Source organism: Manihot esculenta, chromosome 13 (genome assembly GCF_001659605.2).
Source record: "Manihot esculenta cultivar AM560-2 chromosome 13, M.esculenta_v8, whole genome shotgun sequence".
NCBI lineage: Eukaryota > Viridiplantae > Streptophyta > Magnoliopsida > Malpighiales > Euphorbiaceae > Manihot > Manihot esculenta.
In genome coordinates, this window is record NC_035173.2 from 9,240,640 (window position 1) to 9,267,474 (window position 26,835).

Genomic DNA, 26,835 nt, shown 5'->3' on the forward strand with positions numbered 1-26,835 from the left:
ATAAAATAATTTTAATTAAATTATAATTAGTTTTATATGATATATTAATTTAAATTTATTTTTTTTTGAATCAAATTAATTTAAATTTATTAAATGTAGATTTTACTTTTATTAAATTTAAATATTGTGTTAATTTATACTTTTATTCTCTTTAACTCGTAAATATACATATTATATTTATGCATAAATATAAATATTGCATTAATTATGTTCTATTCTATTCGTTTAATAATATTTTATTTATTTTATTTTTTATAAATTAATAATATGAGATCATTAAGGTACATGGCAAGGTTATTTTGAATAGTTCAAACTCTTTTTTTTATTATTCTTTAATAATGTGGAATCTTCATTCTACTATAGTATCATATATCGTTATTATATAAAATCGTTCGTATGGATGTATTGCTCCTTTCTCCATCATCAGATGATTATTTAATTTTTTTTCGCATCTGTGTTAATAAGGTCCCGGACATGGAGGGATCTATTATTTATTGATTCATTAAGTCATGTGAGTTAGATAATTTTTCGTTAGATTCAAGTCCTGTTCTGTTCGATTTGCTCAAACGTGGTTTGAACTGCGTGTTAGAGGACAGACCTATATATTGAATTTTGATGGAACTACATACTGATTTTTCTATATAAACTCACTGCGATCCGAATAGTAGAAGTTAGACTATCATCACAAATATTAAAAAATATGATATTTTAAATAATTTTTTAATTATATTAATTTTAAATATATTAAAATTTATTAAATATTAAAATATATTTTAAAAAATTTTAAAAATAAGATAAATTAAATATAATTATAATAATTAATTTATATTATTATAATTTTAAAAATAATAATAATTTTAAGATAATTAAAAATATATATATAAAAATTATAAAGTGGAGTAATAAAATTAGACACCCTGCTTGCTTGAGTTTTGCCGCGTGTAATCTATTATGGTCAACAGTTTTTTTTTTTCAAAGAACAGATTTATTTGTAGGCAAAACAAAGCGCAAAGTTGAATCGAACATTCCATTTTGAGCGTATTTACCAAAATGTCCCCGTCTTCCGTCCACGTTTGATGGCTAATATTCAGCTTTACATCATAAAAGGACAAAATTAACCCTCGCGGCAGAGGAATTTACCAGACGCAAGTTTGATGGTCCATGGGAAAAAGTCACATTCTCTTTCTCCATTTTATGCCTTTCTTCTATTCCCTTCTTCTTCTCCTCCTTCTCTTTCTCTATTCAGAATCGCTCTCTCTACTTTCTTCTAGAATAACTCTTCTTATGTTTCTCAACGTCAGGTCGCTGAGAAAATGGAGGAAATCGAAGGAAACTAAGTGATTTTGTTGCCTTTTGCGCATTGCTAAAGAGGGATAATCTTAGTCTGATGCTTAATATCACGCTGCTATTAAGCTAATTTAGTCGAATTTTAACGCAGAATCACTAACTTTTGAAGTGAGAGGTGCGCAAGAGATGATTTGGGGAATTATTCGCCGCAGAGTTGCTTCAGTAAATTCTGAATCCTTCTTATTCTTCTTAGTTTCTTTTCCTTTTTTTTTCCTGGATTTTTATGTGTATGTAGTTGTCAATTATAAGCATATTAAAGTTGATGCTGTTTCCGATCATGGCAGTCTTGGGTTACAGGACAGTCGGCGTCAAGAATTAGGCCTGCCGCAGTCAGGCCAAGATGTTATGCACAAAATGAGGTACTGAACATCCATATAAGTCATAATAATTATAAGTGCCTATTGGATTTTTGTGGGTCAGAACGTGTTCGGATTCATTAGAGTAATGCCATTTTGCTTATTTATCTCGCTTGATGTTGCTTCGCATTACGGTCAAATATTAGCACTAAATTCATGGTGAGTTTTAGATGTGCCACAGAGTTTACAAGGACTTCTCTTTTTTTTGGTTGGAGCTGTAAACCATCTATAAGAGTTCTTAAACATAAGCGGGAGAGTTCCTTGATAAATATTATATGGTTTAAATTTCTTAAACAACATGGAGAAGAGCTTTACGTGAGGCAGGAAGCTCTATCTAATATGGTTAAGAAATAAATTATAAAAGTGGAGTTTGTTTGCTTCTCACACTTATTTTGTTGTATTATGAGCTTAACTGTATAGTTTCTTTCCCTGAATTATAATTTGTCCGCCCATTTATCTTCCAATCTAAGTTAATTCTTCACTATCTTGTCAGGATATTGATAAGTTTTAACTCAATATCTATTTATAATGAAGTTTGTTGGAGATGCTAATCTCTTAGAAACCATGTAGGCTGTGATAAGTGGGAGCAATTTTGAGCATTTTCAGAGCTTCAGTTACTCCACTTCCTTAGGTAATCAATTCTAAATCAACATTCTACTTACTGTTAAATAATTTTATGTTTTTAATGTTTCTTTCTTATTTATTTCTTTAATGCTTGCTTTCTTAGGAATTCATGTTGCAAACCTAAGAAGGTTAGTGAGCTCTCAACCTTGCATTTATCTTGTTAGTTGATTAATTTTGAGATAAACTTTTTTGTATTGGTTTAATAGCCATGAAAGTCTTAAATCTTTACACATTTGAGCAATTTGTCCAAACCTTTTAATTTTTAGTATTTTTTTTATGATTTTAAAAGTTAGTTGGACAGGTTAAAATTGAAATATAAATGTCACCAATGTGAATTAAAAATTAGTTGAAACTAGTTGCATGTTGCAAGTCCTCCTCCAAGATATAAGTCAATTAACTTTTTATTCAATTGATCATAAAATATTTTCTTTATTCTTAGTTATAAGTTCTTTGCTGTTGGACATATTTGTATCTAAGTTTTTAAATCATCAAAATTTCCAAAATAGAAATATCTAGACTAAACTGCAAAAACACAGGTTTTTTCCATTGCTCCTTTTATTTTATCAATTCTCCTATCCCTTTCTTTGTAAACAGGGAAGCTACTATATTGGTCCAACATGGAAATCACATCATTTCGAACAATAGATCATTTTCTTCTAAAAGTGGTAATTTATGAATTCATGCTTGTCCAGGTGGCTTTGCATATCTGTGCTTGTGAATACAATTCTCATTTTCTTTTTCTTGGATTGTAGGTGACCTAGTTGATGCTGTTGTCCCTTTCATGGGTGAATCCATTACTGATGGCACCTTGGCAAAATTCTTGAAGAGTATGTCATTCTAATAGTTGGCTTCTAGTGCTTTAACTTATAAAGCACTTCATGCTTTACGCACACATGGTTGACTTTTTATATGCATTCAAATACATGATTGGAACATCTTATAAACCTCATGCATTGGATTATGAGCAGAACCTGGTGACAGAGTTGAAGTTGATGAGCCCATTGCTCAGATTGAAACTGACAAGGTAATTCATTTGAAGGGTAATTTCTGTGATTCTGAGGCATCAAAGTGGGTCATTGCTGAAACTGAGTGCGTCAACATGATTGATTGTTTATCACTAGGTGACCATTGATGTGACTAGCCCTGAAGCTGGTGTTATTCAAAAGGTAAAAAATCAGTGCACTCTAGCAAATATTAAATTTAAAATATGGTAGTGCATATTTTTTGCTTATGTGATTTGTGTCTCTCTGTCTGTCTCTCTCTCTCTCTCTCTCTCTCTTTCTCTCTCTCTCTCCCCTTTTAACTGCTAGTAGTTAGTAGCCAAGGAAGGTGAAACGGTGGAACCAGGTACCAAGATTGCTGTCATTTCAAAGTCAGCTGAAGCTGTAACACAATCTGCCTCACCAGAAAAGGCGGTTCCAGACACTCCCATTTCAGCAGAAAAGGAGAGTGAAAAAGCACAAACCCCTACAGCAAAGACTTCCTCCACTAAGGAGAGTAAAAGAGCACCAGCATCTGCACCAGAACCTGCGGCGAAAGCTCCTTCACCACCTCCTAAACCCATGGAACCCCAGCTTCCACCGAAGGACAGAGAAAGAAGAGTAAGTTGTATTCTGGCTTTTTCCATTATGACATGAAAATGCAATTTTTTTTTGTCTATACACTCTTTACCTTATTGAAAAGGCTGCCCTCTCAAGTACTGTGTCATTTTGTCATTAAGGTTCCTATGACAAGGCTAAGGAAGCGAGTTGCAACACGCTTGAAAGATTCCCAAAATACATTTGCAATGTTGACCACATTCAATGAGGTTGACATGTAAGTAAATTTTCATCTTTTGTTCATCACAGTTGAAGTTAAACCATATGTATTTTGATAGAATTTGTATATAATGTGTTGGATTTGAAGGAAGAAAAAGTTAAAGAAAGCAAGAGATAATTCTGCTGGAACAAAGTCTGATTCTAGCTTTTTTCTTCTTAATACTTCCAACAACATATAGCTACTTATACAGAGAATTATGACATGAGTTCTACCTAACCACCTAAGGACCTTACTCTGAGAATTATTCTCGCAAGTTTAAGCAAATAAAATCTACTTCTGCAGCTGGATTTCTAGACCAGATTCAAACAAAATACATGAACTAAAATTCTTGGAACTTGTAGAAAATTGGGAGTTTGAAGGAAAAGTACCACTTGCTTCAACACTCGTTCTCGATGCTTTTGCTGAGACTCGAAATTAAGTTAACTTGGAGCACCATCTCTCCAATTTTCTGCTTTGGTTAGTTATTTTTGGATCACATCTCTTAATTTTTCTGTTTTAATTTGTTGTTGGTGGAGCACTTCTCTCCAACAATCTTCATTGATTTCTGATGCACTTCTCACCTTTTGTTTGCTTTTTCTTGTGCACTTCTCACCCATTACTGTGTTTTTCTGGTACAAATTCTCACCATTGCTCTTCTTCATCTTGGTGCACTTGCTCACCATTGTTTTCTTATTCTTGATGCACTTAATCATCAGCAAAAAATTCTTATTTCAAAATCCATGTTCTTGGAGCAATTGTATCTCCAAGAACTCTGGTTGATTTGAATTTGAGCAACCATGTCTCCAACCATTCTTGACTGAAATTTTCTTCTTGGAGTAATTTTCCTGTTGTGGGCCATCGTAGCTTTCTTAGCTGTGTAACAATGCATGCTTTAACGACAATAATATGCTCTAAACAGGTCCCTTAAGATATAAAAGATCTGATACCATTTGTTGGATTTGAAAGAAGAAAAAACTAAAGAAAGAAAGAGATAATTCTGCTAGAAGCTTTTTTCTTTCATTCATACTTCCAACAACATATGGCTAATTGGCTACTTAGAAAAATATGACATGAGGTCTACCTAACCATCTAAGCACCTTACTTTGAGAACTATTCTTGCAAGTTTAAGTAAAATAACATCTACTTTTGTGGCTAGATTTCTGGACCAGATTCAAACAAAATACAAAAACTACAATTCTTGGAACTTGTAGAAAATTAGGAGTTTGAGGCAAAAGAACTTGCTTCAAGGATATGCAGTAATCTCTTTAGTGCATAAGCAACTAAGCACTGTGCAATTGGTAATTTCATGAATGATTGCCTTGCTCATGGGTAGGGGAGAAAAGCTTTTGTGAATGAAATTGCCATGCCATCCACACTACAATTTATCTTTGATTTCATTCTTTGAATGGCTTGCTAACTGAAATTTTAATTTCAATATGCATCTATCATCATGCGTACAATGCAGGACAAACTCGATGAAGCTCCGCTCTGAATACAAAGACGCATTTGTGGAAAAACATGGAGTGAAATTGGGTTTTATGTCAGGATTTGTGAAAGTAAAATGTTGAATTTCAATTGTATTTACATGAGAGCATCAGCATATACAGTGTGGTTGCTGTGCATCAATCTCATTAGTAATTTTTACAGGCTGCTGTTAGCGCACTTCAGTACCAACCAGTTGTCAATGCTGTCATTGACGGGGACGATATCATTTATAGAGACTACATTGATATTAGCATTGCTGTTGGCACTCCAAAGGTATATCAAGATTCCTTTAATTAATTATTCAATCATTTTAAATTCTCCAAATTTATTTGGGTTTTCATTAAGAATTTGGGAGATAAATCTGTCAGACAATGAGTTAATTAAATTTTTGTGGTTTCTATTGGAGAGGGTGAAAAATATTGAATGATTGAGATTTATGAAACAGTCAAATAACAATATTAATTTTCTGTTCAAGGATTTTAATGATTATGACAAACATGAGTAATCGTTACGTACTAACTGCTATGTTGATGCCAATGTCAATTGTTTTCCCTGGATTGTTTGGTGAGTGTACTGTATTAGCAAGGGTAGGGCTGACAAAACTCTAGGCACACTTTGGGAGTCAGCTCAGACAGCATGAGCTATGTGACATAATAGGGAACTATCTAGGTGGCAATGTCTAACTATTCCCATGCAGAAACTTCCCATTTGCCTTGCATAAGGAATTGGATTTCCTATTTATGGCCAGCTTTAGATGAGTATCAAAGTTGAACAATTCAATAATTTAGGATGTTAGATTGGGGAAACTGAGAATTATATAATAAAGTAGTGATACCACGTCAGCATATGACATGGTATGGTGAGCTAATAGGATGGAGATGTGTATAAATATAGTTACTTTTTCCTTGTAAAAGAAATAAAACTGTTTCATAGTTGATTTAATATACTTATTTATTTATAGGATTTTTTTTTCTGTCTCTAAAATTACTTGAGGAAACTGAAGGGTTTGTTTTGCTATCATGTATGACTGATCTAAATGACCATTGTTTTGGAAGTAATACAGAGAGAAAAAGGAACATTCAATCATGCTTCTCTTCAATCATGCTTCAAAAACCTAAAGCCATCTCTGCAGCCTACCCAACAAGGAAATTCTATTTTTCTTTCCTTAAATTTCTTGTTGTATTAATTATTAGGTCAAATCATCTGAAAATCCAATACTTTTGTTTTGTTTCAATTTCAGCTTTGCCATCCAATTTTATCAATTATAGCCCAACTTGTAGGTTATTGGTGTCAGTAGTAGCAATATTCTGATGGGCATTACACTTGGGCCTACCAGACTCATGTTACAGTGAGGTGTGAATAAAAACATGTTTCGTGCACGCGCACACACACAACCCACCTGCATGCGCAGACACACACACACAGATATCATTTTGGTGTAGAGAACACACACACAGAGAGAGATACACTCATATCATTTTGCTGTAGAGAATCTAAATCATTAAAACAAGGCTAAAAAATGCTCTACATATCTCACACTTTAATTTCATGTCTACTCATAAAACTTAGGGTTATTTTCTTTTGAAATCGAAAAAAATTTCAAAATCATAGAAGTATAGGAATGAATAGAGGAAGTATGACAAATCCTCGTGAGGATGGTATCCAGCTGGAGTGACTACTGTGGACACTATACCTTAAAGTTCAAGTTATAGTTTGATGAAGTAAAAAGTTGAGTTAAAATTGACATAGAACACTGAACTTTTCATTAGATGGAGTTGGTGGTTTAAAAAGAATTCCCATCCATGGATCCATTACATTATGAATGTCCATTATAGACTTTTTTTTTTTTGTCCATGTGCAACTGGAACTGTTAAATGTAACCTTGATATAAAAACATGAGTTGCTAAAAGCTCTTTTTGAAGCTAATCACATTATGAAGTACATTCTAACAAATTTTTTGTGAATTTGCATCAGTTGATGTTTGGGATCTAGTCATATGCATATAAGTTGCATGTGTGATATGATCTAGCACATAGTTTGACATTGCCTAAGTAATGCTTTGACAAAAAATAATAATAATAAAGATAGAAGGTTAAAAGAAACACACCCGAGATTGCTCAAGTAAATGACTTCCTATGATTACTGCAGAGGGATCTCTTGAGAATCAAGCTACTAGAGTTTGTCTACATAATCTTTCTCCGATCTTTTGTGGTTCAATGGATGTTGATGAGTCTTGAATAATATATTATTATGTTAGGCTTGCTTTCACACTTGTTAGAATTTTCTGTTTCCTATAGTTTTTTCGGTTTGTATTATTCAACAACCTAATTTTCACTTTCACGTTGTACGAATTATGCATTTTACTAACTTTTAATTGGAAAAGAACTAATAGCTTTCCTTATCCTTACTGTCACTCTGCTTCTGCCACTATCAAAGGGCCTTGTTGTTCCAGTCATCCGCAATGCTGGTAGTATGAACTTTGCTGAGATAGAGAAGGAGATCAACACTCTAGCGAAGAAAGCAAATGATGGTTCTATATCAATTGACGAGATGGCTGGAGGTACATTCACAATATCTAATGGAGGTGTTTATGGAAGTCTTTTGAGTACACCGATTATCAACCCTCCCCAGGTCTTGCTCTATATAACCTTGTCTTTTTGGTTTAATTCCTAGATGATTAAAAAAAAAAAAATTACTATTTAGTCCCTATAGTATAGAGAAACTCACGACTTAGTCCTGAGTTTTTAAAAACACATTAAACATTCCTCACATTTTAGTAATTCAATTAGTTAGTCTCTGCTGTTAGTTTTGATCAGAAAGGAGGAGAGTATTCCGAAAATAACCTTCTTGTAATGTTTAAAGGCCCTAAACCAAATTAAAATCCCTAATTTGTTTCATCTCTTTTCTCCTCTCATTATTTTACATGGCAGCCAAGAAAATTGAGCAACTGACCTTTTGACCTTCCTCCTGTAATTTCAACTTCTAAAACAAGGATGCATCAACCCTCAACTATAACATTTCAAGTTATGACAAAAATGGGATTGAAATAGACAATACCAGTGCAGCAACAGCAATATCAGAAGTATAATCCATGGGCACTCCATAACTACGCATAAAAGGCAGAAGAGAAGAAGGGAAAAGAGAGAGACTCAGTGAGGTAGGGAGGGGCGGGGCGTGACGTGTTGGGAGAGAGGGAGAAAGGGAGGACGTCGGTGGGCTGGAGAAATATTGTGTGGTGAGGTGGGGTGGGACACGACGGGTTCAGAGAGGGGGGAAAGAAGAAAATTGGGGGTTTAGTGTTTTTTTTTTTAAAATTTTTTAGGCTATTTAAGTTATTAGTGTAAGTTATTAAAGGTATTCTCATCTTTTCATTTATTTTTAACGGCTCTGGTAATAGGAGGACTAATTAGTTGAATTATTAAAATGTGAGAGATGCTTTAATGTGTTTTTAAAAACTCAAGAACTAAGTAGTGAGTTTCCTTATACTATAGGGACTAAGTAGTAATTTTTTCATAAAAAAAAATCCTCAAAAGCAGCTCTATTTTTTCCCTCTTTGTCTTGCAGTCTGCTATTTTGGGTATGCACTCTATCATCAGCCGACCAATGGTGGTTGAGGGCAACATAGTCCCAAGGCCAATGATGTATCTAGCATTGACATATGACCACAGGCTGATTGATGGAAGAGAGGCTGTATTTTTCTTACGCCGTATCAAAGATGTTGTGGAGGATCCTCGACGCCTTCTCCTTGATGTATGAAGTTTCAGTTTGCTGGTATAAAGGGATGTATTTTTACTCTACAAACCAGAATAAATATCTCTGAAATTTGTAGTGAACTTCTGATAATATGCCTCATGTTTTGCGATATGCATGTGTGCTACATTTCATTAAGGTTTACAGGATTATGAGTAAAATGGTTTACGCATTCCACAGATTCAAACATTTATCCTCGGGATTATATGTATATAGTGACAATCGAATAATTTTGGCAACCTGCTCATGTACAGTGGAAATTTATTCTGTGGAGATGAAGCCAAATTTCAAGTCTCCAAAGCCGGATCATATTTTGTTAGAATCAATCACTGGTTTTTGAAGTACAATCAGAGATAGTGGCAAATTTTACCAATTATGTTTGGTTTAACTGGTGGATGCAGAGTATCTAAAAATCAAAGTATTGGTGGATGCAGAGTGTCTAAATAATTAAATCAAAGTGTTGGTAAATATTTAAATAACAGGCTGATAGTTGATAGATAATTGATAGAGACTTATTAGCTGCGTTTTAAATGTAGAGCTATGCCTATCTTCTATTAGTTAGTAGTTGTTTTGAATTTATTTTTTATTTAGACTATTTTTTTTTAGTAAAACTACTAATTGTATTAATAAAATTTTATCAAATAAAGCGGGATATCATTCTAAACAGAGAGACGATTATACCTAATAGATTTTCTAGTCAAAATATGAGCAGTTAGAGTAGTATTACGACGAATCCATCTGACAGAAATATCATTTCTAAAGTCTAATAAAGATTTACAATAATTGAAAATCAAATCTCTGTATAAGATAATTCGGTAAAAATGCTCCTCAAGTGTCTGTCTAAATCCCTGCATAAGATAATTTGGCAAAGATACTCATTCTTTTTCATTTCTCGAGCATAAATCATTAAAGTCTCCCGAACAAAGTCACAGAAGAGAGCTTCTACGAGATAAAACTCGAATAAAGTTGCAAGACTGATGTTGTCATTGCGATTCCGGAAACCCATAATAACTAGTAAACCTCCATTGAACATTACCTTCCGAAACAACCGAATCAATAAAATTTGAAGAAAAGCCAACCACAAAAGCAGACACATGACTCTTCCATATTAACGAAAGGCCTCCTCCCAATCCTTGTTTATTCACTTAGAAGCAATCATCAAAATGTAAAGAACTACGAAAAAATTTCATACGAGAACTAAGAGTTTTTGTTTCCATTAAAAATAAAATATTCGGCTTGTAACTAGTAACCAAATCTTTCAATGCATTAATTGTTCGATGATTGTCGAGTTCTCGGCAGTTCCAACACAGTACGTCATTGTTTTTGGCTATCCCGACCTTTGACGGGATGAGCCGCTTCACTGTTGCCTGTCAGATTAACATTCGCAGGAGTGTTGTTAGAGGCAACCTGTTGAGAGGAAGGAAAACCTGTAACAATATTATATTTAGTGCTTTTTGGCTTTTTTTTAGCATCATCATTTATTCGGGCTGCATACCTACAGAATTCTTGTCCATGTCCATAATATGGTCCTCAGTCTCCTTATTTACAATTGGTTGACTTTTGCCAAATAAGGAGAAATACCTATTATGTGCTGCCAAATTAGTGTTTTCAAAATTGCTAGTTGATGCCAATCCTGCCACAAATCTCGGTGGAGCAAAATTGCCGGAATTACGTAGCCACATACTTATCGGTCTCTAGTTCCGACGAACAGGTGCTTTGAGGAAATCACCCCAATCAAACTTGATATCTTTTTTCTTCAACCTCAGCTGCAAGTCACAGAAAGTCACAGAAAGTCTTCACATGACCCAGTTTTCCACATAGATAGCAAAAAATAGTCAGTTTTTGATATTGAAACTTCATAGTAAACACAGTACTATCATCTCCAACAAACTTCTTCCGCCGTTTCATGGAATTGAGAGACATAGCTGAAGCATTTTTCATATCATACTCTTTATAGTGGCCAACAAAATCCCCGATCAATTTAGCTAACGTCTCGTTATAATAACCAGAAGGGAGGTCTTTAATCAGAATCCAAAAATCAGAATGAGTTAGAGGGGTATGGAGAGGATTTTCATTACTTTGTATATCCTTCCAAACAAGCAGGAATCGATTGTACAACTAAGGGCCCTCATTCCCTATATTTTCAAAATCAACATTATTAAAAAATCAAAACAAATATCTTTTTGCCTTTAATTCTATAATAGATACCCCTCTAAAGGATACCATAAATCTGCTAAAGAGGTCTGCATATTCTGAAAATTGATTGGATTATATGTGAGAAACATCCACACCATACAGAAATCATAAGTGACGATCGAAATATCTCTGGAGTTTTTAATAGGGACAACAATATCTTCTTCTTCATCGATAGTCAATTGACGCAGATTGTTTTTATGAGAAAGGGGGAAAGAAGAAATTAGATTTTAAGAAAAAGGAAAAGACGAGAATATCGAGCCATAAAGGACCAAAGATGGAAACTTGCATCGAAAGTTTTTTTATTTAGACTATATCATCTTTAAAATTAGACTATTGAATAAAAAATTTAAATATTTATAATAATTCATATTATATTCAACCCTATAAATCTTAAATTGTAAAATTAATTTTTTTAAATTTATCATAATTATAGTCAATTTGATTAAAATAAAATTTAAAAAATTAATAATAAATTATATTATAGTCTCTACATATTTTTATTACAATAATATTATTTTTTTATTAATTCCATCATTTACTTTCATATAAAAAAAATACAATTTAAAACATATAATATTTTATTTTATTTAAAATATTATTAATAGAAAGCAAAATTTTTTAAATATAAAAATTAATTTATAATATTGAGTATAAGTATTTAATAAAATATTTTAATATATATTATTTATATGTGATATTTTATATAATATGAATTTATTTATAATAAATATTTATAATATATTTAATATTATATATAATAAATATAAGATATATTTAATTTAATATAAAGGATTATATAATATAAAACTTTAACGATTATATTATGATTTGTTATTAATTTTTTTTTCAATTTAATTTAGTTTTTTAATATAATAATAACAAATTGAAAAGGTTTAATTTTATTATTTAAGAATTAAATTGTTGAATATAAATATAAATTACCGTAAATATTTTAATTTTTTTATCTAATATTTCTTTAAAATTTATTATATCATTTTAAATTAATTTTTACATTAATAAATTATTTAAAATTATAAAATATAATAATAAATTAAATATATTGTAAATAATAATTAAAATAATTATATTGATCATTAAAATATAATAAAAAATTATGTATATAAATAATAAATAATTATATTTTAAATATTTTAGGTGTAATAAATTAATATTTTTATATTTTTTATATTAAAGTAATAAATTAATATTTACTATTATTAGTCATTTTACATGCCAACCGTAATAATTACATATAATTTATCAAACACTAAATATATATCAATTAGAATCAGCCATTTATCATCGGTTATCAATTATTTATTATTATGTAATTAATATATCAATTATTTATATATTAATTATATCTTTTTATTATAACTCAATTAAATGTTATACCCTTTTACCCTACTTCTTAGAACGTTTGTTTCTCATAAAAATACGCTTCCAAGAATTTACATAGAAAGTATGATATAATTGTATTTATTATATAAATTAACTTTTTAGGAAATAAAATTATTTTTAAATGGTTAAAGATAATTATATAATTTTAAATATAATAAATTAAGTGATAAATTCAATATAACTTAATTAAGATATCAAGTTTCCTCTAAGTTATTTCCTTTGCATAAGGGATAATTTTCAGGAAGTTAGTTTAAAATATGAACCAAACAAGAGTTTTTTTTTTATTATTTTTACGAAAAATGTCATTTTCTTGGTTTATTTACTCCAACCAATCAAGACCTACAAACATAATAGAGATGAATAATGGAGGAGAGGCGAAGAACCTATGAGTTTAGATGTTCCTTGGTAAAAGAATAGTATAAATATATGGCAATAAAATAATATAAATATTTGACAATATTATATTAACCTATTTCTAATTTTATAATACTGATTTATTATTATTAAAACAAAATACATAATTTGCCCCTTCATCTTTTTATAAAAAATTAATTTATTTTTTAATTTTAATTTTGCTCTATTTATTTTTTCAATTTTCAAATGATGAAATAATTTCTAACTTTGATTTTGTTCTATTTACTCTGTCAATTTTTAAATGGTAAAATAATTTAATATCGTGTATGATATTTATGCGCTACCACATTATAGAATTAAGTTATTATTTAATAATTAAAAATTAAAAGAGTGATATATATATATATATTCCCTCACTTTCTAAAGATTAAATTATTCAAAATTTTAAAATTAGATAAATAAATAAGATAAAAATAAAGTTGAGAGTAAAATGACTTAAGGGACAAATTATGCATTTAGCATATTAATAATGTGTTATAATTCATAAATTATATATGTAAATTACTTTCATTTAATATTTTAGGTTAAGTATTAAAAAATAAAAAAGTCACTAATTACTAATTAATAATAATTGATATTAATATAGCGACCACTAAAGGTTTAGAAGTTTGAATGGACCTTTATACGATCTAGTCTCAGTTAAAAAGGTCGTCAAGGCTCTAGACTAAAATCCTATTGGGACTCAGTTTTCATTGTCCTACTGAAACTCAATTATAGAATCTAAATCCTTTCAGAATAAGACCACCAACAAGCTATTTAAAGGAGTAACCTCTAGGTATGTGAGCTATCTAATCTTTTTTCTAAATTCTCTTTGGATCTTTTTCTGACTTACACATCGGAGGTTTTACCTATCAAACCACTCGGTATTTCTTGTTATTTTGGAGATCCATTACCTAAAGGAAGAATCGAAAGAATATCATTAGCGCCGTCTGTGGAAAAGAAAAGTTTTTCATAGGAATATAATTTTTCGTAATTATTGCCTCGATTTTTTCTTTTTTTAGCCAATTCTTAACCTCTTTCGCCCCTAATCCTAATAATAGATAACAACGGTACTATCAAAATAGTCAACAATGGGAATCTTGTCGGTATGAATTTATGTCCTAGAGACAAGTACCTAATATGGAAATACTTTTGGAGAAATTGAAGATGTTAACAGAACTTCTGAAAAAACGAAATGGGGATGCCATCTCGTAAGGATCCCATGGCATCTGTACTAGGAAAAATAAAGACGATATATGAGAGAAGACAGTGGAGAGTCGGAAGAGTCGAGAAAATATCGGAACGAAGTCTAAAACTCAAGAAGGAGAGCATCTGGACGCAAGATTAATGGATGTGGTAAGAAGATTTCAAAAGAAGCAGCTGAAAGACGACTTCGGAATTGGAGATGTTTCTTGTAACACTCCCTACTCGGTTATTTAGTTAGCCGAGCCGGAGATGTCACATCTTGTAATGGTTCTCTTATTTTTCTTTTAATTAATATCATATAATTCATTGCCATTTTTTTCCTTATCGAAAATTCGACAATATTTTCCTTGTAATATGGGTCTCCCTGTAATATGGGTCTCCCTATAATATGGACTTAATTCTACATGTGAAAAGTTAAATCACATTTCTATAAACTATAACTTTAACCCCCAAACTTTTTTCAATATCCAACATAATTTCAACTTAAATCAAACACTTCATATACTCTCTCATAATCTCAATACAAAAACTTATACTAATAACTATATATTTGCACCAAAATAAAAATCTCCAAATATATCTAATTCACAACCATATATCTAAAACTTTATGTACATGCTATATTTTTTAAAATCAACTTTATATAAAATTTATAAAATTTATAAAATATATTCAAAGATGGCTAACGATATAACTCTGATTCGGTCGATACAATCTTAATCTACTACTCTTTGAAACTACAATCTGCATGGAAAAAAATATATTCCTACGTACTAATCAAATTGATTAGTAGTGCTCAACTTTTTTTATAACATACTTTACAAAGAAAATTTGAAAAGTTGCTAATTATTTTTAAATTACAATATAAAAAGAAATAAAAAATAAGTGATTTATAAAGAAAATTTAAATAAAATATACATATAATTCCAATTTTAATATGTGACTGAGTAAATTATTTAAGTCAATGGTCAATTCATCATATTCATTAACAACTCATAACATAGAACTCTTTCCATGTAATTAAAGTCAAATGCTTTATCATATCCTTAACAATAATTAATATTTTATGTAATAATAAAAATTTAACTTTAAAACTATAACATATAGCAAATTTAAAAATCTTTCATATATCCTTTTAAATTATTATTTTTCTATAATAGAAAATTAAACTCAGAATTGACTTAAAATAATCTTTATTTTATTTTAAATTAAATTAATAATATATGTTTTAGTATACATTCATATTTAATTTCAAACACATAATTTACATTCCAATCTATTTCACAGAGAAACATTATTTAATTTATACTTTGCTATTAAGAACTCAAATATAGGTCATCCATTTAAAAAAAATTATAATTAAAGACATTTTCATACTTTATAATGATAAAAATTATTAAAAAATAGATAGAGATCTATAATTTAGACGGATAGATTATAAAAAATTTAAATATTTAATTTTAAAAATTTATTAACATAAGGAATAATTGGTTCTTTAGAAGTTCTTTGGGAAAAAAAATGGTTCTTTAGAAATTGATTATTTATAGCTTTTTGTCTAATCTCGGTAGACTATTTAACACTAACATTTTTTCTTAAATACAAATATTCTTTAATTCATTAAATTAAGACTAAAATTTATTCACACCAAATCAATTCATTAATTCTCTGTTTGAAATAAAAATTTTTATAAAAATTTAATTAAAATAATTTTTTTTATAGCAATTCTTATATTTAAACTGAAATTTTGATTTTTTTTTAATTTTAAAAATTTTTATTTTAAAAAAATAAAAATCTTTATAATTTTATAAAACTTCGTTTAAATATCAAATGAGAGTGGAAAAATAAAATAATCTCAGTGCTTACTTTATAATAAATATTAAATTTTTAATCTTGTTTAAGCGAAAAGAGTAGGATAACACTTAATAATATATAATTATTATTATTATTATTATTATTATTTTACCAAGCCGTTATTCTGTTAACTTAATTTGGAGAAGCACTTTATAAACTATTATTTAATCATTCTCCATAATGTTTTGATTTGATTAATTTTTTATTATTTTGTAATGATAACATTTCCAAAATGATGATAACAACACAAAACCCAAGTATTGGGTAGCAACACTGGCATTTATAACATTTAAAAAGAAAAATGAAAGGCAAAAGGATTACTCCAAATACAAAATCATATTTTACTCTGGAATCTCCTCAATCCCCGTTTTAGTTTGCATGGAAACTTCATAACTTTGGATTTTTTAAATGAAAATTCATTATCTGCCACCACCATCGCCGCTCCCAGAACCACTGCCCGTTCCAGCACCAGCTCCTACTCCAACTCCTATTCCTACGCCAATTCCAACTCCAAATCCTCCACCAGCACCGCTCCCTCTTCCTGCACCACCTCCTACACCCCCTCCAGCTCCAAAGCCTCCACCATGACCTGACCCACCACCAAGACCACCTCCACCTCCTCCTCCTCCCCCACCACCACCACCACCTCCAGCTCCACCACCAATGCCACCACCTACACCACCTCCAGCCCCAAAGCCTCCACCATGACCTGACCCACCACCAAGTCCTCCACCACCTCCTCCTCCTCCTCCACCACCACCTCCAGCACCACCTCCGACTCCAACTCCTACACCACCTCCAGCTCCAAAGCCTCCTCCATGACCCGAACCACCACCTAGACCACCTCCACCACCTCCGCCTCCTCCTCCGCCCCCACCTCCTCCTGCACCACCTCCAACTCCACCTCCTACACCACCTCCAGCTCCAAAGCCTCCTCCATGACCCGAACCACCACCTAGACCGCCGCCACCACCACCACCACCTCCTCCTCCTCCTCCTCCCCCCCACCACCAATTCCTCCTCCAGCTCCACCCCCTACTCCTCCTCCAGCTCCAAACCCTCCACCATGACCCGATCCACCCCCAATACCACCTCCACCACCGCCACCAAATCCACCACCACCCCCACCACCAAATCCACGACCACGACCAAAGCGTCCACCACATCTTCGGCCCCATCGACAGTAGTCATCATCACCGCGAAACCTATTCTCATCAACTCTTTGATCGGCAAGAGTGACAGCACTCAAATGAAAAACAAAACACAACAAAAGCATAAGAAAAGAAACCCATTGTGGAGAGACACCCATTGTTAGCTTCACTGTTTCTGGTTGATCTTCTTTTGCAGAAAAGATATATCCTTATATAGGGTTCATCCACTTGCGGAGGTTGGACGTCCACTGAAGCGCCATTAATGGGGTGCGTGTCCATTCAACGCGCTAAGTGGAACCGTTGGGTGAGTGGCGATCCAGAACATTTAAAGCTCAATGGAGAGCTGAGGAACCATAATGATCTATGCCAGCGATCGAGTCAAAATATATATATATAGCTGGAAGGAAATGGCCACTGGATTTCTGTAAGCTATGCCCATACGTCGACTGCAGTTAGTCAACCATGGATGCAACTTGAGCTAATTTGACTTCTTGCTTTGTATTTAGATTTGTTTTTGTGAGAGCTTTTTTTCAATTCCTACATTTATAGTAAAATAATTATCAAAACACGTAGAATCTGAAAATATTTTTGGATTCTGTGTGTCAAAGGGAGGAGTTCGACAGTCATACTGTCGAACACACTAGTTCGACAGTGTGAGGGTCGAACAGAGAGCAGTTCGACACCTTAACTGTCGAACTACCATTACTGTCGAACACACTAGTTCGACAGTGTGAGGGTCGAACAGAGAGCAGTTCGACACCTTAACTGTCGAACTACCATTTGGTTGGTGAGCTGGACATGTTCGGTGCCGAACATGTCCATGCATGATATTAAATTAATTTTTTAAAGATGGATGAAATATTTTAAGATTGATGAAATATTTTAAGATTTTAAATTATTATATTTTTTAAAAAATATTAAATTTTATTAATTTTTTTATTATATTTATTTATAAAAATATTAAATTTTATTAAATATTAAAAAATTAAAAAAACTTAAAAATAATTAATAATTTAAAAAACTTAAAAATTTGAAAAAACTTAAAAATAATTATTTTATGTTTATTTTTTTAAAATTTTTTTAATATTTAATAAAATTTAATATTTTTATAAATAAATATAATAAAAAAGTTAATAAAATTTAATATTTTTTAAATAAAAATAATAATTTAAAATTCTAAAATATTTCAACCGTATTATTAATTTTTTTAATTATTTTAAAATTATTAAATATTTATTTTTAATATTATAATATTATATAAATTGATTAGTATTAATTTTATTTAATGTTTTAGTCTTATTAAATATTTTATAATATTTAACATGTTTAAAAAATATATAATTAAAAAATTAATAAAATTTAATATTTTTAAAAAATATAATAATTTAAAATTTTAAAATATTTCATCAATGTTGCGCGCATGAATGAGATATCCATGCTTGGAATGCATGGGTCATGCATGTTGGACATGTTCGGCACTTTGAGTGCCGAGCATTCCAATCTCAGTTTTTTAAAATTTTTTTAATATTTAATAAAATTTAATATTTTTATACATAAATATAATAAAAAATTAATAAAATTTAATATTTTTAAAAAATATAATAATTTAAAATTTTAAAATATTTCATCAATGTTACGCGCATGAATGAGATATATCCATGCTTGGAATGCATGGGTCATGCATGTTGGACATGTTCGGCACTTTGAGTGCCGAACATTCCAATCTCAGTTTTTTAAAATTTTTTTAATATTTAATAAAATTTAATATTTTTATACATAAATATAATAAAAAATTAATAAAATTTAATATTTTTTAAAAAATATAATAATTTAAAATTTTAAAATATTTTTATGACATGCATGAAATTCATGTATAGACATGTTCACAGATGCTCAGCAGCAACTTGTGGACATGTTCGGCACCCATAAGTGCCGAACATGTCCAGTTCACCAACCAAATTGCAGTTCGACAGTTAAGGTGTCGAACTACTCTTTGTTCGACACTTTTACTGTCGAACTCACTTGTTCGACAATATGACTATCGAACTCATCCGTTTGACACACAGAATCCGAAAATATTTTCGAATTCTGCGTGTTTTTATAATTATTTTACTATAAATGCATGAATCGAAAAAAAGCTCTTTTTGTGAAGCCAATTACTCGTCATCTGCATGGTGGGTGAGGATCTTAAACTGACAGTCCATATGTATAAATGCCACAGGTCATGGCTTCCCAACAGATATTTTTTAATCCCATGGACTAAAGTTCAAGCCTTTATATTTGAAATTTTTTTAGGGATATAGCGGGAGTTCTTAAAAAGTAAATATTCTGCCACTTATCAAATTTTTAAGAGGCAACACTCCTTGATTATTTTTCTTTGGTAAGTACTTAATTTATTTTAATAATTATTTGTAAAATAATAAAATAATTAATTGTAATAATTTTATAAATATTTATTTAATAATATAATGGTTTAACTCTAATTCAACCCTTTTTGAATGGTAAACTTAACTTCTTACTTTGATCAATTCATTGACCGCTTTGAATTTAAAATAATGATCTCAATACAACATGTGAAATATTTGGAGGTAAGCATCACCACTTATGGATCCGCTGAGAATAAAAAAATTAAAAAAAAATTATTATTTAATTTTTGTGTTATAAAAAATTTACTGATTGCTTTCTAAATTATAAAAATTACGATTAGAATAATTTTAAAATATTAAAAAATTTATGAATTAATTTTTTTATTAAACATTTTAATATTTAGTTCTTATAACATTTTCTAACGGCATCCTTTTAACATTTTCTAACCGCATCCTTTCATCATTCTCCTTAAAGCCATACTCTCGATGAGACTTAGCTAAGTAGATAAAGGTGCATAATTAGCTTTATTTACTGCTTGCGGTATCAGCCGTTACCGTGTCCTGTCCGTTTTGAGTAAAATATATATTATTTATTTTATTTCATAATTTTTATCTATTTAATTTTTTCACACATATTAAAATAATTTTTTAATATTTTTTAAATTATATTTATCATAAAAATATTAAATTTTATTAAATATTAATAGATATTTAAAATATTCATTTATAAAAACTAATAAAAAAATTATTTTAAAAACTAATAAAAAAATTATTTTAAAAATAAAATAGAATTATAATAATAAATTTATATGTTATTATATTATAAAATAAAATGAATAATAATTTTAAAATAATAAAATAAAATAAAATAAAATAAATTATAAGATAGATGGAATATATATATTCGATTAATTTTTATATATAATAAAAAAATTAAATTACAATTTATTCCTTACAATTTACTAAAAACCTACACATTAATATCTATATGTATTTTGAAGAGTCAGATTAATCCTTTTTAAAAAAAATCAACAAATTAATTTCTGCGTTGTGAAAAATATAGCAAGAGTCATTTATTTCATTCACAATTTAATCCCTAATTTTATACATTATAACAATTTAGTCCTTAATGTTTAAATACATACAACAAGTCTTTAAAAGAAAAAACAGAGTAACAATAACTTAAATGTATTTTTCTCTAGTATTAATTTAATGATTTTAATTAAAATTATAAAGACAAGGGCTATTTGCATGAAAAATTCAAATTTTTTTACTCTTTTATAATTTAATCTAAAATTTTAAAAGTTGATATGTATAAAATTATAAATTTTATTATAATTATATCTAAATTTAAACTGGAAAAAGTGTATTTTTCTAATGCAAAATAATGTAAATTATTTTATTATATTTTTATACCACGTAAATAAATATTATTAATATAAAAAATTTAAAATTTTTAATTATTTTATAATTTAATTCAAAACTTTAAAAATTAATATAATTTAATTCAAAATTTACAATTTCATATATTAATTAATTAATACTAATTTTTCCCTTATGGACAAGTTAATTTTAGTTGTAGAACCGAGAACAATGTCATAGAACCAAAAATAATTTGAATACGTAATTATAAATAAAAAGTTTATTTATTTTTAGTTAAGAGAATTAATTAGAAGTTCTAATTATTATACATACAGTAAGTTCTCATTTTTTACTTGCAAAACAAATTATTATAACATTAATTGTTTAACAATTAATTTTACTAGCTACTTTTAACTTATTCAAATAATATAGGGATTTTCATGAATTAATCCATATTTGATATTTTTCTTCTATTTATATGAGATGAAAAAAAATTGTTGGAATTACGAAACCTATATGCAGTCGGCTTTGACCGTTATTATTACTGATAAATATTCAAATAATTAAATTAATGTGTTTAATCAATTTTAAAAAACTGCAATCACAGACTTAACTGATTGCTGGTTGATAATAAGTATATTTGAGTAAGTTTGAGAACTTTTAAATTCTACTCTATCAATCTCTAATTTTTATTTTTTAAAAAAAAAAAACTTTAAAAAATTATATAGTTAGGTAACTGAGATCCATCAGTTATATTTTAAATTAATTTTTATAATTAAAATATTTTATTATTAATTAGTTGTTATTTTTATTTTATTTTTTATTTAGACCATATTATTATTTTTTATTGAAAATATTTTATTTTTTAATATAAAGACTCTATCTAAATAAAATTAAATTTCAATTCAATAAATTAGAGATAATTACAGTTATAAATAAAAAGAAAAATTACTTTTTAGTCTCTGAGATTTAACGTAATTAACACTTATATCCCTCTATTTTGGCGACCCAACACTTAAGTCCCTCACTTTATTTTCTGTCCAAATTCGTAGTCCTTCCATCCAAAGTAGCCATTTGAGACACGTGAATTGACAAAATTAACCCTCACTAAACCCAAACTCAAATGTCTCTTCTTCTTCTTCTTCTTCTTCTTCTTCTTCTTCTTCTTCCTACCTTTTCTGCAACTTCTTCTTTTTCTTCTTCTTTCTTCTTCTTCTTCTTCTTCTTCCTCCTACCTTTTCTGAAACTTCTTCTTCTTCTTCCTCCTACCTTTTCTGAAACTTCTTCTTCTTCTTCTTTCTTCTTCTTCTTCTTCTTCTTCTTTCTTCTTCTTCTTCTTTCTTCTTATTCTTCTTACCCTTTCTGCAACTTCTTATTCTTCTTCTTCTTCTTCTTCTTCTTTTTCTTCTTCCTACCCTTTCTACAACTTCTTCTTCTTCTTCTTCTTCTTCTTCCTACTCTTTCTACAATTGGAAAAAACATGAAAGAGAAAAAAAATAGGAATTTCACATTGAGAGAAGGGTATTTTTGAAAAAAATTATCATCTCTCACCTTTGACTCTTTGGCCAAACTGTTTAAATGGATGGAAGGACTACGAATTTGGACGGAAGAGAAAGTGAGAAACTTAAGTGTTAGGTCGCCAAAATAGAGGGACATAAATATTAATTACGTTAAATCTCAAGGACTAAAAAGTAATTTTTCTTAAATAAAAAAAACTATTCGTTCCTAATCAGCATTAGGACTTAAATTAGACTTAAGGCCATCAAAAAAATTATTTGAATTATTTTAGTTATGTACAAAATTATAAAGAATTCTAATTATTTTTAAGGATCATTATTCGGTCATTGATTAGATAATAAATTACTATAATAAGTAAGGGACATAAATATACAATTTAATAAAACAGGAAATCTAATATTAATCGAATAGGCAAACATCTAGTTAGGATAAGTTGGGAACAATCTCACATTTAAAAAAAAAAAAAATTCATTTCATGTTCTGATCTTCAAAATTCCAAGAGGCTTTGAAAGGCTATGAATATTGAATGATTCCATAGGCATTTTCACCGACCCTTAGTAATTAAATGTAGGCATTGAAATGATCCTGCTTGAAAACTTAACCTCAAAAGAATCAGTTTCTATTGCTCATGAATACTATGTGGATCACTTTTTCGAAAATTGTATAGATTTAGGATAGAGGAGTATATTCGGTTCAAATTGAAAAATTGATCAAATTAAATTAATTTAGAAATTTAATTTGATTTTTTACTTTTTTAGTTTAATTTTTATTTTTAAAAAATTAGATTAATTTGATTTTGGTTCATTTTGATAAGATAAAATTGAACTAAACCGATTAATAAATAATAGTATATTACTTTTTATATTATATAGAGATTAGACTATAAATAAAGTTGAAATATTTCAATTGAATTTTAGAACATTAAAAAATAAAGTATAAAAAAATAAAAAGATCATTAAAAAGCCAACCGATCAAATTAAACTAAATCAAATCAGTTTAGTTCAATTCAAATTGGTTTTGCTCAAAATTATGTTCGATTTTCACAAATGTTAAAATTTTAATTTTCGATTTATTTAGTTTGGTTCGGTTCAACTCACTCCTAATATACGATATTTATATGGTAAAACAAAATAGAGTAAACATTTATATAAAAATAGTTATTTATTTGAAAAAAGAGAAATTTACTATTTATTCCTTATATTTTGAGAAAATTAATTAATTTGTCCATCGATTTTAAAAAATACATTAAAATGATCATTTTAAAAAAATCTACTAATTAATCTATTGAATCATCGGTTAAAAATTAGTTTAAGTTAGTTTTAAATATATTTAACTGATATATTTGAACTGTGAATCCTTATTACTTATAACTGTTTTGTGATAAGAATAGTTAAGTTATACTTATGTATAAATATATTTTTGTACATTACAAAAAAGACACTTTTAATAACAATTATGTACTTTCTTTATAAAGTATCATAGCCGCAAAACCACTTTGGTTTTGATCCGATCTGTTCTTCTTCAACATTTCCCATTTTATCTTTTCAATCAAATGTCTTCTTCATCAACAGTTTTGAATATGATTCATTTCTCTGGGAAGATGCTTGTTTCCTTTAATGCTTCCCAATTTCCCTTAAAACTCACGCCTCAAAACTATCCTACCTGGCATGCTCAGCTTGTCCCTGTATTTCGAGGGCATAATTTGATGGGGTATATTGATAGAACGCCGCCATGTCCTTCTCCTATTGTTCAACAAAAAGATGGAAAGGATGTGTCTACATGTCCTTCTCCTGCTGTTCCGCAAAAAGATGAAAAGGATATATCTAATAGTGATTATAAATTCTGAATTTGCCAAGACCAGTTAATCTTGGCAGCCATCATAGCTTCAACAATTTTTTCGGCAATGCATCTTGTGTCATCTGCATCATCTTCTGCTGATGCCTAGGACAAAATCCAAGTTTCTTGTGCTAATCATTTTGCAATACGAATCCTTTCTCTTCGTGAGAAGCTCACCAATTTCAAACGTGAATCCAAGCCTGTGTCTGAATATTTGCATGATATTAAAATCATGACTGAGGATTTAGCTCTTTGTGGGAGCCCTGTTTTTGATATTAATCTTGTCATATATGTCTTACATGGTGTGGGTACTGAATTTAGAGACATTGCAGCTGCTGTGTGTGCTAGAGATTCAGTTATTTCTTTCGAGGAGCTTTAAGATAAACTTCAAGCTCATGAACTGTATTTGAACCGAATTGATCCTTTATATGCTCCAGCTCCAATGGTTGCCAATAACGTCAGGAAAGGGTCTGCTAGTCGCTAGACCAATCGGTTTGACCATTAAGGATTTTCAAATGGAAATAATTCCTTTTCTGGTTCTTCATTTCCTTCTGCTCAGAATAATCGTTCTGATTTTGTGAGGAAAGTATTGAGTAGCTCAAAAATTTTGTACTAGATTTGTGAGCGGCCTGGACATAATGCCAAAAAGTATTATCGTGCGAAAGACTTCTTCAAAAATAATTTTCCACAGCCATGAGGTAATCATGTTACTGCTCATGAGTCTTCAAGTTGGGCTTTAGATACTGGTGCATCCCATCATGTAATGAATGACCTGCAAAATCTATCTTTACATGCTCCTTGTGATGGGCTTAATGAATTGCATCTTACTGATGGTACAAGTTTGAGAATAACTCATGTTGGTTCGCAATTTCTTTCTTTTCCATTAAAATCTTTTTCCTTGAATAATATTTTGTGCATTCCTCATGCGAAAGAAAATCTTATATCTGTTTCTGAATTTTGTCTTGCTAATAACGTTTTCATTGAATTCTTTTTTTATTGTGTTCTTGTTAAGGACCTGTCCACGGGGGAGGTAATCACATGGGGTGAATTGGGAATTCTCTTTATCATCTTTCTTTGTTATGCAAAAATCGTTCCTTGTCTCGACTTGCTACTCATTCTTGTGTTCGTGATTCATTATCTATTTGGCATCATCGTCTTGGTCATCCAGCGGCTAAAGTTTGTCGTTTTATTTTGTCTAAATTTCAATTGTCTGAATCTTCTGTTGCATCTTTTGAATGTAATTCGTATTGTTGCAATAGAAATCATAGACTCACGTTTGGTGTGTCGTCTCTTTATAATTCTCGTCCATTAGAATTATTGTATTCCAGCTTAACGGGAATTGCTCTAGTTCAATCAATAGATGGTTTCAAGTTTTATTTAATTTTTGTTGACCATTTTATCAAATATATCTGGTTTTATCCCCTGAAAGCTAAATTTGTAGGTTATAAAGGCAGAGTCATTTTCACAACAAAATCGGCTAGTATTTGGGCTTTCATAGCCTTTCTTAGAACATACCTAATATCATAGGCTGAAAATATTATCGTCCAAGTGGACAATCGTACTGAAAACTCTGGTTTGTGAAGGGCCTTTCACAAAAGATAATCGATTCTGACTTCTATGGTGTGTGACTCGAAGTATGGTAATAGCTTTGTAGCCGACATGAGAACTGCAAACGCCAATTTTTCGAGAGGGAGGTAATTTAACTCTACCCCTTTCAAAACTTGACTGATATAATACACTGGTGATATAAAGCCATTACAAGTGTATACACGTTACACCCACAGTCAGAAGAAACAGCCACGTGTACAACCTACTGAAGATGGGGAAGCAGTAAGGATTGAAGGTTGACCAGTTTAGTTTCTATTTTTAGTTGTTGAATTTTTCTTTAAGCATTTGTTAGTATTTCCGCAATGTAAGGAGGGTATCTCCACTTTCAGTTATTTCCATTATCTTAGGAGGTTGTGACTCCATGATCAAGTCATGATTCCATTGATGTAGCAAAGGGTGGTTTACATCCTATATAAATATTCAATAATTATCAATGAAGAAATCAACTTGGAAATCATTATAGTTTTGAGTACTTTAACTCAGAGGTTAGAGATTCCCTCTAATTGAGTCTTCTAATTCTTCAAGATAGGTCGCAAAAAGAACACTACATCCTCACAAACACCTTTCACTTCCATCTATGAAAGACCC

At 29.9% G+C, this 26,835-nt stretch overlaps 3 protein-coding genes across 4 annotated transcripts; 2 read left to right on the plus strand and 1 right to left on the minus strand.

Moving 5' to 3' along the window:
- The first annotated feature begins 1,164 nt into the window (after positions 1 to 1,164).
- LOC110607904 (dihydrolipoyllysine-residue succinyltransferase component of 2-oxoglutarate dehydrogenase complex 2, mitochondrial) lies at positions 1,165 to 9,546 on the plus strand. Of its 2 annotated transcripts, none has more exons than XM_043949669.1 (14): positions 1,165 to 1,509; positions 1,632 to 1,706; positions 2,274 to 2,334; positions 2,431 to 2,455; positions 2,922 to 2,992; positions 3,080 to 3,154; positions 3,296 to 3,351; positions 3,449 to 3,493; positions 3,641 to 3,928; positions 4,048 to 4,142; positions 5,590 to 5,680; positions 5,772 to 5,882; positions 8,046 to 8,240; positions 9,146 to 9,546. In XM_043949669.1, exons 1-14 carry the CDS (start codon positions 1,474 to 1,476, stop codon positions 9,221 to 9,223), a joined length of 1,302 nt encoding a protein of 433 aa, XP_043805604.1. In that variant the 5' UTR covers positions 1,165 to 1,473; the 3' UTR covers positions 9,224 to 9,546. The 2 variants fall into 2 exon arrangements, with proteins under 2 accessions (XP_043805604.1, XP_021602759.2); XM_021747067.2 differs by having other exon boundaries at positions 1,167 to 1,509; positions 9,174 to 9,546.
- Positions 9,547 to 16,825: 7,279 nt separating this feature from the next.
- Positions 16,826 to 17,715, minus strand: LOC122721484 (glycine-rich cell wall structural protein 1-like). The gene is made up of 2 exons (XM_043949318.1): positions 17,415 to 17,715; positions 16,826 to 17,313 (listed from the first exon to the last, which is right to left on the minus strand). Exons 1-2 carry the CDS (start codon positions 17,713 to 17,715, stop codon positions 16,826 to 16,828), a joined length of 789 nt encoding a protein of 262 aa, XP_043805253.1.
- Positions 17,716 to 24,355: 6,640 nt separating this feature from the next.
- LOC122721485 lies at positions 24,356 to 25,018 on the plus strand. The gene is made up of 2 exons (XM_043949319.1): positions 24,356 to 24,598; positions 24,749 to 25,018. Exons 1-2 carry the CDS (start codon positions 24,356 to 24,358, stop codon positions 25,016 to 25,018), a joined length of 513 nt encoding a protein of 170 aa, XP_043805254.1.
- The last annotated feature ends 1,817 nt before the right edge of the window (positions 25,019 to 26,835 follow it).

Coding starts and splice junctions, on each gene's coding strand:
- LOC122721485 (XM_043949319.1), top strand. CDS start 24,356: ATGTCTTCTTCATCAACAGTTTTGAATATGATTCATTTCTCTGGGAAG. Junction 24,599..24,748: donor CTACATGTCCTTCTCCTGCT/GTTCCGCAAAAA, acceptor GCTGATGCCTAG/GACAAAATCCAAGTTTCTTG.
- LOC122721484 (XM_043949318.1), bottom strand. CDS start 17,715: ATGGGTGTCTCTCCACAATGGGTTTCTTTTCTTATGCTTTTGTTGTGT. Junction 17,314..17,414: donor AGCTGGAGGAGGAATTGGTG/GTGGGGGGGAGG, acceptor GAGGTGGTGTAG/GAGGTGGAGTTGGAGGTGGT.
- LOC110607904 (XM_021747067.2), top strand. CDS start 1,474: ATGATTTGGGGAATTATTCGCCGCAGAGTTGCTTCA. Junction 2,456..2,921: donor CATGTTGCAAACCTAAGAAG/GTTAGTGAGCTC, acceptor CTTTGTAAACAG/GGAAGCTACTATATTGGTCC. Junction 3,929..4,047: donor CGAAGGACAGAGAAAGAAGA/GTAAGTTGTATT, acceptor TTTGTCATTAAG/GTTCCTATGACAAGGCTAAG.